The sequence below is a fragment of the Nomascus leucogenys genome, chromosome 13, assembly GCF_006542625.1.
Source record: "Nomascus leucogenys isolate Asia chromosome 13, Asia_NLE_v1, whole genome shotgun sequence".
Lineage (NCBI taxonomy): Eukaryota > Metazoa > Chordata > Mammalia > Primates > Hylobatidae > Nomascus > Nomascus leucogenys.
Genome location: NC_044393.1, coordinates 92659731 through 92678356, shown reverse-complemented (window position 1 = coordinate 92678356; position 18626 = coordinate 92659731). Strand labels below are relative to the sequence as shown.

The window sequence follows — 18626 nt, the reverse complement described above, 5'->3', positions numbered from 1 at the left end:
CTTTAGTTTAGAGACTGGCTATAAATGGCCAGTATGGTCTTGAACTTGTTACCTCAAGACTGGGGCTATTTTATCCTGGCTTGTGGAAGGTGCACAGCCTGTGTGAAGGACTTTCTCAAGGGTATGCAGAGATATATGAGAAACGAATGTAATAGTAATTAGCATTAGTGGTAGTGTTAGTATTAGTATGGTACCAAAATATGAAAACTATTAAATCAGAATCAGTGCTTGTAAAATCTATGTTAGGTTAAATTGTTTTTCCACTGCAAGAATTCTCTATTATTCACATGCTTAAATTAAATGGTTTATTCTTAACCAAATAATTATAAGCATATATGTGTATGTGTATAAATAATTGAATACTTAAGAAAAGACATTTAACCTATGTTATTTCCTTTAATCCTCAGGACAAGCTTATATAGCAGATATTATTATTCCTATTTAATTAATAAGGAAGTTAAATCTGAGACGTGTTGTCCAAGTCTCACAGTTGTTAAGCAGCAGAGCTGAAATTCAAACTCAGACTGCCATAACTCCAGAGCCCAAGTTTATAATCATGTTGCATGCTATGTTGACAGTGAGCATATTTTCTGACAAGGGAAATAGACAAGTGGTAAGGGCCAAAGATTAAAATGTAAGGACTATCTGCATATTCCAAGAGGAGGTCAGAAAAGGACAGAAAGTAAGTGGCTCTAGAGGTTGGATATAAAGAGGTTACCTCAGGCCCACTGACAGAGGTGGTTCAGCCTCATGGACTGGAAGAGCAGTGATGTCCTGTGCTGCTGAGTGGTCACTGAGGATGAGACACCCTGCGTAACCTGACCATGAAAACACATCTGTCCTTGGAGGAGGTGTTTCAGTACAGTGCTCATAGCAGAGGTCAGACTATAGAGCGTCATTAATGGGGATCTCATTGTGAAGAAGCAGAGGATATTTGTGAGTTCACCTCCACACTTTTGTCAGCTGCATCCCAGGTGCAATTAGGATTCTGCAATAATTTCATATCTTGTTACCTTCTGCTCCTGGTTATATGAGACTTGCATTTAAACCACAGAGGACTTCCACTTTCCTCTTACCTAGCCTGTGACTTTGACCAAAGAACCTTCTCTGAAAGCCCAGGCATTTCAGATGGAAGTTCTGAGTTCTCCAAGCTGGGATTAATCTGATTAGTGTGGGAGCCAAGAGGGATGGAATGGGTTGGGAGCACAACATGCTGCACCACTGTATGAATGCCCAGCAGCTGCTGTAGCAAATGACCACAAATGGGGTGGCTTAAAATAACAGGAAGACATCATCTCACAGTTCTGAAGGCTTAGAAGTTTGAAGTCCAGGTGTCAGCAGTGTGGAGATTCTGAGGCAGAATCTGTTCCATGCCTCTCTCTTAGCTCCTGGTGTTTGCCAGCAATTCTTGGTCTTCCTTGGCTTGTAGACTCATCACTCCAATCTCTGCCCCCATTTTCTGACAGCATTCTCCCCTGTGTTTCCAAATGTCCTCTTACAAGGACATCAGTCATTGGACTCTGACCCATTTGAATCACATATGACCTCATCTTAGCTTGATTACATCTGTGAAGACCTCTTTCCAAATAAGTCCTATGGGTTAGGACTTCAAAATATCTCCTCGGGGGACACAATTCCTTGCTCATTCTTTCCTTCTGTTTGTTTCCTTCTGTGACGGAAAAGTATCAAGCTCTCTAAGTTTGACCACAGAGTTTAAGAGGAGAGGGCCCAGTGGGGTCTCCTGGACTTCAGACACTAATACCGAGTGCTTGAATCATTTCCCAGTGTCAGCCTCATCTGCATAGTGGGAAGAATAGCCCAGCTACTGGAAGAGTGAACTGTTCTATTTATTTCCTTGTTTATCCATTCTTCGCTAAGCTGAGCCTTTGCTTTCTTCTCTGCAGAAACCAACAGAGCCATGGCAACTCCCTCTGCTGCCTTCGAGGCCCTTATGAATGGCGTGACAAGCTGGGATGTACCCGAAGATGCCGTTCCATGTGAACTGCTTCTTATTGGAGAGGCTTCATTTCCTGTGATGGTGAATGACATGGGCCAGGTCCTCATTGCTGCCTCCACCTATGGCCGTGGCCGCCTGGTGGTCGTGTCCCATGAGGACTACTTGGTGGAAGCCCAGCTCACGCCCTTTCTCCTGAATGCAGTGGGGTGGCTTTGCTCTTCTCCTGGGGCTCCCATTGGTGTACACCCATCCCTGGCACCTTTGGCCAAAATCCTCGAGGGCTCTGGAGTGGATGCAAAGGTTGAGCCAGAAGTGAAAGACTCCCTGGGGGTTTACTGTATTGATGCCTACAATGAAACCATGACAGAAAAGCTGGTCAAGTTCATGAAACGTGGTGGTGGCTTGCTCATAGGAGGACAAGCCTGGGATTGGGCCAACCAGGGTGAGGATGAAAGGGTTCTGTTCACGTTCCCTGGGAACCTCGTGACCAGTGTGGCTGGAATTTACTTTACTGACAACAAAGGGGACACGAGTTTCTTTAAAGTCTCCAAGAAGATGCCCAAGATCCCAGTGTTGGTTAGGTGAGTACCTTACCCCACTGGGGAGTTGGCTCCAGGATTAAAAAGCAAACCCGGTTCTTATCTTCAGGTTGCTCCAAGGCTAACAGAAGAGTGCTCCCAGGCACTCAGATATGGAATCACTGCAGATCAACTAGATTTTTTAAATGCGCTGAGGCATAGGAGGGGCAAGGTCCTCACTGCCCCTGTCTTCCCAGACCAGACCACTTAGCTCTTTGATAATTGGAACTTAATGATGGCTATGGTCCCAGTGTCTTGCTTAATCAAAACTGTGCTGTTGGCCCCAACATAGTTGGGGCATAGTTGGCATAGTTAATCCAGATGGTTTATAGGAGAGGTTGCTTTCAACAGGAATGTGAAGAAAAGGAAAACAGGCATGAAGGACCCCATGAGCCAAAGCCTAGAGAGGTGTGAGAAAGGTTTTGAAATGTCCATCCAGATGAGGTTAGGATGCAATAGGAAGTAGAAGCCTTCAGACGTTAAGATATCAGAAAAGATGGTTCAAGTTATATGTCCTAAATCTAGGATTTAGGAGGGGCAAAAGGTTGATGATCAGTAATGAAGGAGTCAGGTGATGGGTGCAGGACAGCCTGCACTGAAAGTTTTTGGAGTGTACTGCCCTGCCTGCTTTGCTCTCACTGCACCCCGGCACCACATATAGTGCCTAACAGATAGCAGGTCAGTAGGTGCTCAGTAAACATCTCTTGCATGCATGACCGCATGAATGAATGAGAGGGATTAGAAGCTGGATTAGTTCCAGGAGCAGAAAAAGTACATTAGGCCACTCTCTATATTGTATATTAAAATTCTCAGCATCCTCAGAACAAACAACACTGATATTTCTGACTGATGGGAATGGAGCAAGGTAGGATTGGGTGAGGAAGACACACCAAGGGTACTACAAAGGTGTGGGAATGAGCTATGACTTCTCCTTGGCATGGGACTTTTAGGGAAGTTTTAGAAAGATCAACCAGAATAGTTAGTCTGCTGTTTTTGGACAAAAAGATGACTCGTATCATTTTAGCCCAAATATTGGGCTTCTGCAAAGGAGTTCAAACTCTCTGTTCATTCATCCATTTATTTAGCCAGGGTTTATTAAATATATTATATATCTCAGGCATTATTTCTTATTTCAAGAACCTGATTTGCAAAGATCTGAGAATTAGGGGCACAGGAACATCTCCAATTACAAGACTTGGAAACAAAAGTTGAAAACCAAGTAACTGTTGTAGGAAGAGGGTTATGCTATCATTATTCATAAAACCTGAAAACCTGGGATCTACAACCAGTAATGGCACAGTGTGGCATTAGCATGTCCTTTCAATTCTCTTTTTCTCTCTAAAGGAAAGTGTTGGCATAGAAGCTCCTACTGTCCCTTGTAGCTATTATTCCATTTTTCAGTCTACAGTGATCTCTGTGTGTTCACAAAGTCATCAGAGATGCATAGAAAAGAACGCCGTGCAAATGGTCATACTCTAAATGCCCGAATGCTCCCGTAAATTTGGTTTGAAAATACCCCCACGAAACCTGAATTGACCAACCTTATAAATTGATGCTATCCACGCCCCCTTCAGTTTGAAAAATGGTGAAGGGATATTAGACACAAAAGAGACTTGGTTGTAAGTTTATTTATAATAAGGATCTTGCACATCCTTGGAGGTCATTGCTGGTTATTGCTGGTTATATGTTAGGCATATATAGAATCCTAATTATAGGTTTTAGGTCAGAATCAATGCCCAGGCATGGCGGGGTGAATGTATTTACCTAACTCATGCGTTGTACTTCTTACTATATTCTTAGCCATATATACTAAAATTGTTTTAACTGATTTTCACAAAATAGAACTTTTTAGAGAGTGAGTACAAGTGGCAAAATATGCTATTTTATAAGAGAGATTGCCAAATCACAATTGCTTTCTTTTCCTTTTAATGAACATTTTTCTTTTTTAATTTTAAAATATGTGCTTGGGAAAAAAGTAAAATAATTCAAAAGCATACAAAGTAAAAAGTGAAAGATCTTTGTCCTCCATCTCATCCTCTGCCTCTCACTAATTCTTTTCTTACCCCCTTCCGAAGAAATGATCACTGCTAATGGTTTGGATGGTATCTTTTCTGATGTTTTTCCTACATTTATGTATGGGGTTAGAGTTGGGAGAGCTGGACTGGTAGAAAGAGAGACAGAGAAAAAGAGAGAGATCTGCAACTTGCTCTTTCACTGACTATATCTTGAGCGTTTTTTTCATATCCCTGTAAAAAGATGGGCATCATCCTTTTGAAGAGCATCTTGCATTCAGTTGGATTGTCCCGAAATTCATTTAACCATTTGCCTATTAGCACATTAATGTTATTTCTATTTTTTTCTTATAAATAATAATACAATGACTATCTTTTCACTACCACCCCTAAGCTTGACATACACCTCTTCATTTTAAAGACTTGGTAATTTCCTTTTAGAAACATCTTATTTTGGAAATTTTCAAACACATAACAGAAATAGAAATAGAACAATGAGCACATGTACTCATCACCCAGGTAATGGTATCAAATCACACCCCACCCACTCCTTAACCTTTCCCATTTGTTTTGAAGCCAATCTCCAACAGTGTATCATTTCACCCATAAAACAGTATATCTCCAAAAGATAAAGACAAAATTTTAAATATAGTCACAATACTGTTATCCCATTTTTAAAATTATCACAATTTTTCTGTCCTAACAAAATAACCATATCATTTTTCAAGAAGATTGTGTCATCTGTTATGCACATATGTCTGTACTTACCCTTTAGATCAACTGATTATATCATCAGTTATGTCATGGAAATATAAATAATATATTTATATTATATATTGATCTAAAGGATAAGTATAGAGATATGTATATCACAATTGTTTCATACTGTCAATGTGATTTTAGAATTGAATTTGGCTTTTGCTTTATATATTTCAAAGCTATATTTTAGGTTTATAAAAACTCATGACTTTTTTATGGCTCATACATTTTTGTCATCGAAAATATTATTTCTTGCATTTAGTATTTTTCACCTTAAACTCTATTTTGTCTAATATAATTATGACTCCTACTTTGTTTTATTTGTTGATCTTTTTATTCTTTCTTTTGTTTTTAAAGATACATCTCTTAGTACAAATCTGATTTTTTAACCCAATTAAGGGTGAAAAATTTATATAATTAAGGACATAGATGTTTTTATATAATTAAGGACATTGATGTTTTTCTTCTAGTTCCATCATCTTATTTGATGTTCTTTGTTAAACATTCTCGTTGCTTTTTAACTTTTCCTTTGCTGCCTTTAGCTTGATTGATGTGGTTTCTTTTCCCCTTCTCTCTGTTTAGAAATTATATACAATTTTTGTATCATTATTGTAGCTACCTTTAATTTTTCCCAGCTCTTTCTTTCAAATTTTTCACACTTAAGGAAAAGTTGTCAGAATAACATAATCATCACCGTACCCTTTACCTAGATTCACCAGTGATTACATTTTTTCACATACATATACTGCATAAGTACACATATGAAGAGATTATTTGGCCTAGCCATTTGAGAGTAACCTACAGATCTCAAGAATGAAGGAGGTAGGTGATAGGTATGACACTTCATACCTGAATACTTCAGCCTGTATCTCCTAACAAGGACATTCTCATATAATACAATACAGTTATCTCACTTAAAACATGTAGCATTGATAGAATGCTGTTATCTAATGTCCATGTTCAAATGTCTCTAATTGTTCCAAAAATATCCCTTTTTTAGGTTTTTAGAAATATAGGATCTAATCAAGTTTCCATATCATGTTTCTTTAGTCTCCTTTAATCAAAATAGTTCCCTAGCTTTTTAAAAATCTTTCAGGACATTAGTATTTTTGAAGTATGCAGTCCAGTTGTTTTATGGAATGCCCTTCAGTTTGGCTTTGTCTAATTGTTTTTTTTTTTTCATGATTACACTCAGCTCACACATTTTTGGCAAGAAAATAATTTATGTTGTTTTCATCACAGTGTCACAAATTAAAGGTGCATGAGGTCAGTTTATCCAATTATTGGTGATGTTAAAATTGGTCATTTAATTAAACTGGAGTTTGCCAGATTTTCCTATTTTACTGATTTTATTTATTATATTTTATTTCTACTTATTTTATTCCTTTCCCCCTTTTTTTAAATTAATTTAGTGTGTGACAATTTTAGATCTGTATGAATATCCTGTTTGCCAACAACCTTTCACCCAGTGGTTTTAGCTTTCATTGATGATCTGTGCCTGAGTAAATATTTATGAAAGTGGCTGCTTCTACCACTTCAGCCACTTCTGAACCTTTCTTCAAAATTCATCTCATGTATCATATCTTCAGAAAGCTGTCCCTTACTCCTCTCCTCTCATTCTGATATAGATGAGTCTTTTGTGCTCCCATACTAACCTAACATCTTAGCACTTACCTCAGGCTAAGTGTTGGTTTACTTGTAGATTTCTACAAGAACTGATTGACATCCTTTGGTAAATAAGACCTTTGCTTCCCCACCTTCACACTTACTGTTAGGTTTGTTCTTCTTTTTAAATGTTTGTTTTAGTATCACTCTATACTCACGGATCCTTTTCTTTTAAGATCGAATACATTACAATCCATTTATAGTCAGTATTTTTCGAAGGTTTAAGTTGTCCCAAATTTGGCAAGTTAAAGCCTCGTTAAGCTGTCTCCTGAGCCCATCAGTTTTATTTTTTTTAGTATTTACTTAATTTCTGACATAAAAAGATATTGCAAGTTTATCTTGTACTTTTCTGATTCAAAAACTGGATTCAGCCATTTCCTCAAGGAATGCTAGTTCCTTTTAGTGGTGAAGGGTATTTAGAAACCAAGATCTAAAGCATGCTCACTGCTATGGTGTCATCATTTCTGGGTTCCTCAGAAGAGAGAACCATGATATCTTTTAATCATACATTCATACTGATACCCCCAATTTTAATTCAAAATCACAGGATTCTTCTTCTCTTTCACTCATTCCATATTAGTATTTTTCTTCTGCCACAGTGAGAATCCTGGTTTCAACAGCTTCAACATTTACTTATTTGCTCAGTCCAGTAATACACACAAACGAGTTTCATGATTCCTATACCCATACTATTACCAATAACAAACTTGATGAATTATTTTTGTCTTCCGAATATACCACACTGATCATATAGAGTCCAGCAAGTACTATATTCAAAAGTATTCAAGTTGCTCTTTACATTTGGGCCTGTTTTTATTCCATGTGGGGTTTTCTCCATATTTGTTTATTTAATTTTATTTTATGAATGCTAACAGTTAGCATGGCTACAATAGCAGAATACGCATTCTTTTATGTGCCCATGAAATATTCATGAAGATAGACCATTTGCTGTGCTATAAAATAAGCCTTAGCAAGAGTAAAAGAATTGAAATCATACCATACATGTCCTCATCACAGTGGAATTAAATTAGAATTCAATAACATAAAACACATCTGAAAAATTCCTAAATATTTGTAAATTTAAAAACATGTTTCTAAATACTCCTTAAGTCAAAGCAGAAATTACAAAGGAAATTAGAACATATTTAGAACTGAATAAAAATGAAAGCCTAACATGTCAAAAATTGTACAATTCTATTAAAACAGTGCTAAGAAAGATATGCCTTTAAATACTTTTATTGGGAAAGAAGAAAAGTTGAAACTCAATGAACTATGTTTCCATATTAAGAATCTAAAAAAGGAAATTGAATTAAACCCAAAATCTGTAGAAGAAATGAGGAAATAATAAAAAGAGCAGAAATCTGTGAAACAACTTTTAAAAAAAAAGTAAATCAGTAAAACCTAAAGCTGATTAGTTGAAAAAAAAATCATTAAAAGTGATTAACCTCTAGATAGACTATGACAATAGGAGAGATAATACAAATTATAAATTTCAGGAATAGAAGAAGGAACATTAGTACAGATCCTACAGACATTAAAAGGATAATAAGGGAATATTACAACTTTATGCCAGTAAATTTGACAACTTAGATGAGATAGACACATTTCCTGACAGACAAAAATTATCAAAATTGATACAAAAAGAAACATGAAATATATGCTAAATAAATTGAATTGTAATTTTAAACATTCCAACACTCAATGCAATGTGGTATCCTGTATTGGATCCTAAAAGGCATTGGTGTGAAGAGTGATGATATTTATATAAAATCTGGAGTTGAGTTAGTAGTATTTGATCACTGTTGACTTCTTAGTTTTGACAGATGTACAATTAATGTTTTACTATATTGCAAGTTTTCAATTTTCTTACATTTCAAAATAGAAATTGTATTTAAAATCAACAACACAAAGAAAATTCCAGGCCCAGACAGCTTCATTGTTGAATTTTATCAAACATTCAAGGAACAAATAATACAAATCCTACATAAACTCTTTTTCAAAATAGAAAAGGAAGATTTTCCAACTTGATTTATTAAAACAGCATTTCTCTAATACTGAAACAGAAAAGGACATTGTAAGAAAACTACAAAACAATATCCTTCATGAATATAGATGAAAAATTCTTAATAAAATATTAATAGAATACAGAAATATATAAAAAGAATAACACATTATGACCAAGTAAGGCTATCCTAGGATGAATGACTGGTTTAACATTCAGTAATCAGATTAACTCATATATTAATAGAATGAATGAGAAAAACCATATAATTCAAAGCCGGGCGTGATGGCTCATGCCTGTGATCCCAGCATTTTGGGAGGCCAAGGTGAGTGGATCATTTGAGTTCAGGAGTTTGGTTTGAGACTGGCCTGACCACCATGGTGAAATGCTATCTCTATTAAAATACAAAAGTTAGCTGGGCATGGTGGCGTGCGCCTGTAGTCTCAGCTACTGGGGAGGCTGAGGCATGAGAATCGTTTGAACCTGGGAGGTAGAGGTTGCAGTGAGCTGAGATCGTGCCTCTGTACTCAGCCTGGGCAACAGAGTGAGACTATCTCAAAAAAAAAAAAAAGAAAAGAAAAACCATATAATTCAATAATACACATACAAAATATTGACTGAATTCAATACCAAATCATACCAAATTATGATAAAATTTCAGCAAATGAGAAATAAAAAGGAACTGCTTCAACCTGATAAAAATGTCTATGAAAAATATATAGTTAAAAATATTCTTAATGGTGAATACTGAACATTTCCCTCTAAGACTAAGAACAAGACAAGGAATAATACCTGCTCTCACCTCTTCTATTCAACATTGTGCTACAGGTCCTACCCAGTGTAATAAGGCAAGGAAAATAAGGCATAGAGATTGGAAATTTAAAAAAAAAAAATTTATATATGTGTTTTGTTTTTCTAGAACACTGAGCCAAAAGACAGGAAATGTTTGAATCTTGGTGTCAGAAAACAAATTTAAATGAAAAAAGTATTTTACACATGTAGAAGATTTTTAAATGACAAGATCCATTTAAACATAAAGTTAGCAGAGCATTTCCTAGAATGGAATTATTTTATTTTTAGAAGTATTTGCAAAAAGCATGATCATCTATGTGAAAAAAATCCTAAAATATCTACAGAAAAGCTATAATAATTAATTTTAACAAGGTTGTAAGATACAAAAATCAATTTACAAAACCAATTATTTTTAATATATTAGCAACCAACAATTGGTAATTAAAATTTAAAAATACAACATTTAAAATAGAACCCAAATTATGAAGTAGTAAGTGTTAAATTTAACAAAATATGTCATGAGACCTGTATGGTGAAAACTACAAAACATCTCTGAGAGAAATTAAATAAAACCTAAAGAAATGGAGAAATATACCATGTTGATGGATCAGAACACTTGATATTTTAAGATGTCAGTTTCTCTCCATTAACCTACAGATTTAATGCAGTCCATAGTTCAAATTGATTCTAAAAATATACAAATGAAATGGAACTAACAAAGGCTAGTTTTAAGACTTTTTACAGAAATGAAGTAGTCAAAACAATCTCAGCTCACTGCCAGCTCTGCCTCCCGGGTTCATGCCATTCTGCTGCCTTAGCCTCCCGAGTAGCTGGGACTACAGGCGTCCACCAACACGCCCGGCTAATTTTTTGTATTTTTAGTAGACAGGGTTTCACCGTGTTAGCCAGGATGGTCTCGATCTCCTGACCTCATGATCCACCCATCTCAGCCTCCCAAAGTGCTGGGATTACAGGCGTGAGCCACCATGCCTGGCCTAATCAATAACTTTTTAGAGTATCCTGTCCCATTTTTTCAAGAGAGAGGTAATATATATTCTTAGAACTTTCTGATGATATGCAATACCTACTTAGAATGTTCTCCATTTGTTGCTGTTGTTCCCTTGGGAGTTTAGTTGGGTGCTTCTCTTTCATGCTGTTAATTTTCATCAGATATTTGGTGGTTCTTGTCTATTTAAATTTTAAATTACGTTTAAATCCTAGGTTGATCATTATTACTGCAGAGCATTTTCTTGGGACAAATGATAATCCTTGGTCCTTTGTTCTCCTGATCTTCTCTTTCACATGTATGCAGTTAGAGTCTTCTGTTCTCATGGCTTTCTGATCAATCAGATACCATTTGATTTATATTTTTTATAGATGTCCCCACTATCTCAGTTTGCTGATGGCACCCTTCTCAAAATCCAATGCTATTATGGATTTACTTATCTGTTTATATTGAGACAGAGTTTCACTCTGTCACCCAGGTTGGAGTGCATTGGCACGATCTCAGCTCACTGCAACCTCCACCTCCCAGGTTCAAGCAATTCTCCTGCCTCAGCCTCCTGAATACCTGGGATTATAGGCACCCACCATCATGCCCCGCTAATTTTTGCATTTTTGTAGAGACAGGGTTTCACGAGGATTTATTTTTTTAAGTAACTTTTGTTTCACTTCAGAAGAAGGTAAGGAAGAGAAGTAAAATCCAACTCATTTTTTCAACATATGAAAGAATTACTTAGCCACTACTGTATATAAATCATGGCTGTTGGAACCAATAGACAGATGCCTCTGAGGGTGCCCCCTGGCTAAGCACTGAGCAAGACCTCATGTGGTCTCAATGTTCAGATGAAGTTCTAATAACTCAGTGTCTGAATCTCAGCTTTGCAGGTTTAATTTCTCTCATCTTGTCAGTAGGCTCATGTAGAAATCCTGAAGCTGATGTATTCACTTAGAGCACAGTAGCCCACCTCTTCACTGATTTTACTCTTAAAAAAATAATAATTGCATGAAATTTGTAAACCAGGCCAGGTGCCATGGCCTATAATCCCAGCACTTTGGGAGGCCGAGGCAGGAGAAATGCTTGAGCCCAGGAGTTCAAGACCAACCTGAGCAACATTGTGAGACCCCCCTCTCCATTAAATTAAAAAATCAAAAATAAAAGAGAAAAAAATTTATAAACAGAACTCCAAGAACTAAGACACATTTTTCATTAAATTTTGCATACATGTTTAAAGTACTACAATTAAAAATGAATTTTAAAAAATTTTTAGAGTCACCAAATTAAATACAGACTATCCAAAATGTTGCTTGAATAAAATAAATAAATGTTACAAATCTAGAATATTCTGGTTGGCCTAGCCAGTGACTTCTTTCTCTCATTAGGCAGGTGATCATGGAAAGCAGCATTATAATCACAGAGTTGTTTGGTAAGCCTTGAATCAGAGCAAGAAGAGATAGTTGAATGATGTTAATGGTAGTTCTTTACCGAGTTAGAGAGTCATCTGCCAATTAGTATGGTGGTAGCTTTATCTTAATAAAGGTTTGTACTTGCTAAGAGGACCCTAGCTTTCCTATCAGTAGAGCTCTGCCAGCCATAGAGAGTACAGCACGAATACTGCAAATTTGTTGTCTACCTGACCCCTATTTTTTGGTGTTATCTTACAGCTGCATCCTACTATACAATTGCCATAGCTTTACCTAACAAAAGTGACAGAACCAACTCTGGAATCTCAAGCTCAGAGAGGCCACTCTACTCCTTAACCCCACCTTTTCCAGTGTTCCATCTCATTTTGGATTTATGGGCATCTTGAGGGCTTCTAGGGCTGGATTACCCACAGAAAGTAAACAGATGGTGCTAAGCAAAACCTTACAGCATGGATGTGCATCACTCCTGTTGGGCAGGCAGTGAAAAAGTGGAGTTCTAGATGCAGACAGTAAAGTCCTCTTGGGCTCAGGTAACCAGAGGGTCTCACTAGAGTTGAGGCCAGTCAGTTCCCCTACCCCACCTTTTGAGATAATAATGATTCTTCACTAGCACTATTGATTTGGCCTTCCATGGACTTTATTTGTAGGAAATTAGCTGCAATTTCCTGCAATTTATAAATAAGACTCCTTATAAGGAAAAAAAAAAACATGATTTCCCATTCTTTTTTTTTTTTTTTTTGTATGTATGTATTGTTTAGAGGGTTGAAATAACCATGAACTTAAATCTGGAATATTTAAGACATGGTATTGGGTAAACACAGCGGGGCTCCCTTTGCAATTTCCATTGGAGAATTTGTGCTCTAAGAATGAGCAGAGCAGAATTAATGCTGAGTCCCTCTGCCACCCCTCCAACAAGTCTCCATACCCAGTGAGGTCAGATCTGTCCATTTTGTTCTCCCAACTTTCCCCTAAGAACTAAAAATAACAATATTAGCAAAGCTAACACATCTATAGCCCTTACTGTATGCCATCCACTGTTCTAACAGCTTTATACAGAACTGTACCTCTAATAAAGAATGCATATGTCTTTTGCAGTTGTGAAGATGACCTCTCCGAGGACAGAGAGGAGCTTCTGCATGGGATTTCAGAGCTGGACATCAGCAACTCGGATTGTTTCCCATCCCAGCTGCTAGTGCATGGGGCTTTAGCCTTTCCTCTAGGGTTAGATTCCTACCATGGCTGTGTTATAGCGGCTGCCCGCTATGGCCGGGGCCGGGTGGTTGTGACTGGCCATAAGGTATTATTCACTGTTGGTAAACTGGGCCCGTTTCTGCTCAATGCTGTCCGCTGGCTGGATGGGGGCCGCAGAGGCAAGATCGTGGTGCAGACAGAGCTGAGAACCCTGAGTGGCCTCCTCGCAGTGGGGGGCATAGATACCAGCATCGAGCCCAATCTGACCAGTGATGCAAGTGTGTATTGCTTTGAACCCGTGAGTGAAGTGGGGGTCAAGGAACTGCAGGAGTTTGTAGCAGAGGGTGGTGGGCTATTTGTTGGAGCCCAAGCCTGGTGGTGGGCCTTCAAGAACCCCGGAGTGTCCCCTTTGGCTCGATTCCCAGGAAACCTCCTCCTCAACCCCTTTGGCATCAGCATTACAAGCCAAAGCCTCAATCCAGGGCCCTTTCGTACTCCTAAAGCAGGGATAAGGACCTATCACTTCCGCTCCACCTTGGCCGAGTTCCAGGTTATAATGGGCAGGAAGAGAGGAAATGTGGAAAAGGGCTGGTTGGCAAAGCTGGGACCAGATGGTGCAGCTTTCCTGCAGATTCCCGCAGAAGAGATCCCTGCCTACATGTCTGTGCATCGACTCCTGAGGAAGCTGCTAAGTCGATACCGGCTCCCAGTAGCAACTCGAGAAAACCCTGTTATCAATGACTGCTGCAGAGGTGCTATGCTTTCCCTGGCCACAGGGCTGGCCCACTCTGGAAGTGACCTCTCTCTGTTAGTCCCAGAGATTGAAGATATGTACAGCAGCCCCTATCTGCGCCCCTCAGAATCTCCTATCACCGTCGAGGTCAACTGCACCAATCCAGGTAAGGAACAAGGGTTGGGAGCTCAATATTATGGGAACGGGGGAATGGAGACAGGCTGACATCAGCAGTCCATTTCAGGGACCCGATCATGTCCAGAGGGTGGTCTCTATTTTTTACCATGAACTTTGAAGAAGATAAGGGTTGGGATTTTAGGTACTGTTTGGAAGAGTTGAGTCAGGGCAGCATGTGGGGAAAATACGTGCTTACGAAGGGTCTCTGGTGATGCTGGGTGGAGATGGGCATCATGGAGGAGGGATAAAATCTGCCTACCCCTCCTGCTTTTGGCAGGCACCAGATATTGCTGGATGAGTACTGGGCTCTATATACCTGGAAGGCAAATTATAGAAGTCTCACTGCCTGAAGCTACTGCCTCTGCCGACCTGAAGGTAAGGCCATGCCCCACCTCACCATGTAACATGGAACCCAAAGGCTCTTCCTAGCACAGTCAGTATCTTATTTGATTCTCACAAAGCCCTGTTGGTAATACGGAGCAGGTGATTTTACCCTTGTTTTAAGGATGAAGTAACTAAGGTGCAGAAAAGCTGATTGATTGATTGATTGATTGAAATGTATAGAGCTAATACAAATAAGTGCCCAGGACTCAAACCTAACTTATTTCGGCTCTTAAGTTTTGTGCTTTTGACTTACGTCCTAGAGTAGGGAATAAGAGGTATCAAATGGAAGGTAACCTAGCACAGAGTAGGCATTCAGTAAATCTGAGTTCACTGTTCATCTCCGTATCCATTCCCATGGTAGCACAAGGTCTTTCTGACTTCAACTTCTTCCCCATGACATCCAGGACCATTCCTCGATTGCCCAGTTCACCTTCCCTCTGTCACTTTCACATAGAACCCATTTGCAAAGTTAGTTTGCTGTCCTTCCCTATCCCCCTTGGGGGTCACTGTGATGGTTAGCATCTATTCTGTGCGTGTACCTATCCTGGAACTTGATTAGCATAAACCCAGGGAAAAGAATCCTAGGACTCTACCAAGTACCTGCCCAGGAAGAGGGCTTGGAGAAAGGGGAGAAACTGAATCAACCCTCCACTATCTTAGCCAGATCACACCGCCTCCCACTGGGCCCTCTCTCTGATCAGCAAAAGGCAGGGTTCCGTCTGCCCCATTCCAAATGCCAGAATCCCACCATGAGATAGGCGATCAAGTGTTCTATTTGTTAGCAACAGCAGGGGACTGGGCGTGGGAGTCAGCCCTCCTCAGAACTGGCCTTATAGGTTACACCTGGCACTCCTCACATTAATGTCTATCTAACATGACCCACTATGGAGCTGTTTGAATGCCTTGGGAAAATATTTATATATACTTCAGTCCATATGCCCCAAGGAATGCTACAGTTTCTTGGGGTATCACACATGGTTCATCTGTGGTGGGAAGGCTGGGCTCGCTTGGGTTCATGGCTGAATGACCCAACCTGAGTCCCTTGCTGGGCTCTCTCCTTCCACCCACTCTTGCCCCATGGTGACTCCGTGGGGGGGATCTCTCTGCTCCAGATACAGATTGGCTGCCACACAGATGACCTGACCAGGGCCAGCAAGCTTTTCCGAGGCCCACTTATAATTAACCGGTGCTGCTTGGACAAACCCACAAAATCGATCACGTGCCTCTGGGGTGGACTCCTCTATATAATTGTGCCTCAGAACAGCAAACTGGGTTCTGTGCCCATCACCGTGAAGGGGGCTGTGCATGCTCCATACTACAAGCTGGGTGAGTGGAAGCCCTGGGTGCCCCTGAGGGAAGGGGAAGAACTGAGATGAGGATTCCAGAGAGCATGGGATTCCAGGAGGTGACTAGAGCCTGTTTGGTGCAGAAGGAGAGAGACACGGGCTAACAGAGGAAGGAGGGTCAGCTTCCTTAGATTCAGCTTTGGGGTTGTACAGATAAAGACCAAACTACATCCTTGGAGACTTCATAGAAGGATAGAGAAAAGGGATATGGCCTCAGCAAACTAACGCAGGAACAGAAAACCAAACACCACGTGTTCTCACTTATAAGTGGAAGCTGAACAATGAGAACACATGGACACAGGGAGGGGAACATCACACACTGGGGCCTGTCAGTGGGGTGGGTAGCAGGGGTGGATGGAGGGAAACCATCAGGATAAATAGCTAATGCATGCTGGGCTTAATACCTGGGTGATGGGTTGATGGGTGCAGCAAACCACCATCACACGTTTACCTATGGAACAAACCTGCACATCCTGCACATGTATCCTGCAACTTTAAATTTTTTTAAAAAGAGGAGGGACATGGCAGTTCATGATTTTGGTGTTCTCTTCCTGGAGTCCAAGTTGTATGTTGTAATTTAAGGGATTTAGGAAAGGATTTCAAGCTCCATGGTCTCTCTTCCTAGGGGAGACCACCCTGGAGGAGTGGAAGAGGCGTATCCAGGAGAATCCAGGGCCCTGGGGAGAGCTGGCCACGGACAACATCATTCTGACCGTGCCAACCGCAAATCTTCGTACTCTGGAGAACCCTGAGCCGCTGCTCCGCCTCTGGGACGAGGTGATGCAGGCTGTGGCACGACTGGGAGCTGAGCCCTTCCCTTTGCGCCTGCCTCAGAGGATTGTTGCCGACGTGCAGATCTCAGTGGGTGGGTGCTCCAAGCAAACCCTCTGTGCATGCTGCCTCTAAGCGCCTTCCTGTCCTTCATCAGCCATGCAGTGGGCAGCCAGTAGAGGAAACATATTTTGCTAGCAAGACATATAGATGTATCCTTGCTATTTAAATGGGAAGCAAATATATATATATAAATATATATATAAAAATATATATATATATATATTTATTATATTTTTTTTTTTTTTTGAGACGGAGTCTCGCTCTGTCACCCAGGCTGGAGTGCAGTGGTGCAATCTCGGCTCACTGCAAGCTCCGCCTCCCGGGTTCACGCCATTCTCCTGCCTCAGCCTCTCCGAGTAGCTGGGACTACAGGCACCCGCCACCACGCCCGGCTAATTTTTTTGTATTTTTAGTAGAGACGGGGTTTCACCGTGGTCTCGATCTCCTGACCTCGTGATCCGCCCTCCTCGGCCTCCCAAAGTGCTGGGATTACAAGCGTGAGCCACCGCGCCCAGCCATATATATATATTTGTAACAGTTTAGGTCAGCATGTCAAGGACGTCAAGAAATGCCACCTGAGCTTTCACAGGCATTCATCAGGGACTCCAAGCCGGTAAAAATGGCAGAGGGCCTTGACCTAGGTCAGAATTGTTGGGTTGGAACAGGGAATTTTACAACTTTATGAACACACTGAATAAAGTGATCTTTGCCTGTGGTCAAGGAAGATGAAAAATGAGGGAAATATATAGACATTAAAGAACCATGGGAATTTCTCTGGACCCTCATTTTCTTCTCTTATACAGATGTTTACTGTAAACTTGTGTTGATATGGCAACTCCATATCTGAACAATGAGAGAGGAGCTACCCTTAAAGAGCTCTGAATTTTGAGAAAAGGTTGTAGTTACACAGATTCACATGGATAAAGCATCCTCATCAAAATAGAAAAATTGAATGGTAACATGAACGGCTCCTTATATATAAGCTGCATCTCCTTCCATAGCCACACTATTCTGGGTCAGAGTAAAGATTAAGGAATTCTTACAGAATGATGAGAAGGAACACCTAGCAGGGTCTTGGTTTGGGTTGCTTTTCTGAGTATTATGGTGTGCTGGAATTTGGCTGGGGTTACTGAGTGTTTTGGAACAGACACAAAACATAGAAGAATATTACTAGTTAAATGGGGAGGACCCTAACTCTCTCTTCCCTCCTTCTGCATTTTCCAGGCTGGATGCATGCAGGGTACCCCATCATGTGCCATCTGGAGTCAGTGCAGGAGCTCATCAACGAGAAGCTCATCAGAACCAAGGGGCTGTGGGGCCCCGTCCACGAGCTGGGCCGCAACCAGCAGCGGCAGGAGTGGGAGTTCCCACCACACACCACCGAGGCCACGTGCAACCTGTGGTGTGTGTATGTGCATGAGACAGTCTTGGGCATTCCTCGAAGCCGTGCCAATATTGCTCTGTGGCCCCCAGTTCGGGAGAAAAGAGTCAGAATCTACCTGAGCAAGGGTCCCAATGTGAAAAACTGGAATGCATGGACCGCACTGGAAACTTATTTACAGGTACTGGGCAAGAATGGCGGGTGATGGGGGACCCCTATTGTGGGGACCATCAGGGCAACTATTGGATAATGTTCTAGTAGCCCAGAAGACCACCCATTGCCCCTGTCTCCCACACCGGGATATGGGAGGCCCTGACAAATCCAACTGTCACAGTCGTATTGATGTCTCTCAGTGCATCACCTTGCATGACCCTTAAGTGGATTTCATTGC

At 40.4% G+C, this 18626-nt stretch overlaps 1 protein-coding gene across 9 annotated transcripts in view; it reads left to right on the top strand.

Moving 5' to 3' along the window:
* The window catches only part of TCAF1 (TRPM8 channel associated factor 1), a 49796-nt gene that overhangs the window by 23914 nt on the left and 7256 nt on the right, over positions 1 to 18626 (top strand). For all 9 annotated transcript variants that reach the window (XM_003270866.4, XM_030825976.1, XM_012512330.2 and 6 more), the window contains 6 exons: positions 1905 to 2538; positions 13285 to 14279; positions 14568 to 14665; positions 15787 to 16000; positions 16646 to 16885; positions 18079 to 18416. In XM_003270866.4, coding sequence (XP_003270914.2) covers positions 1919 to 2538; positions 13285 to 14279; positions 14568 to 14665; positions 15787 to 16000; positions 16646 to 16885; positions 18079 to 18416 — 2505 coding nt within the window. In that variant the 5' untranslated portion in view covers positions 1905 to 1918. The remainder of the gene's footprint in view (positions 1 to 1904; positions 2539 to 13284; positions 14280 to 14567; positions 14666 to 15786; positions 16001 to 16645; positions 16886 to 18078; positions 18417 to 18626) is intronic.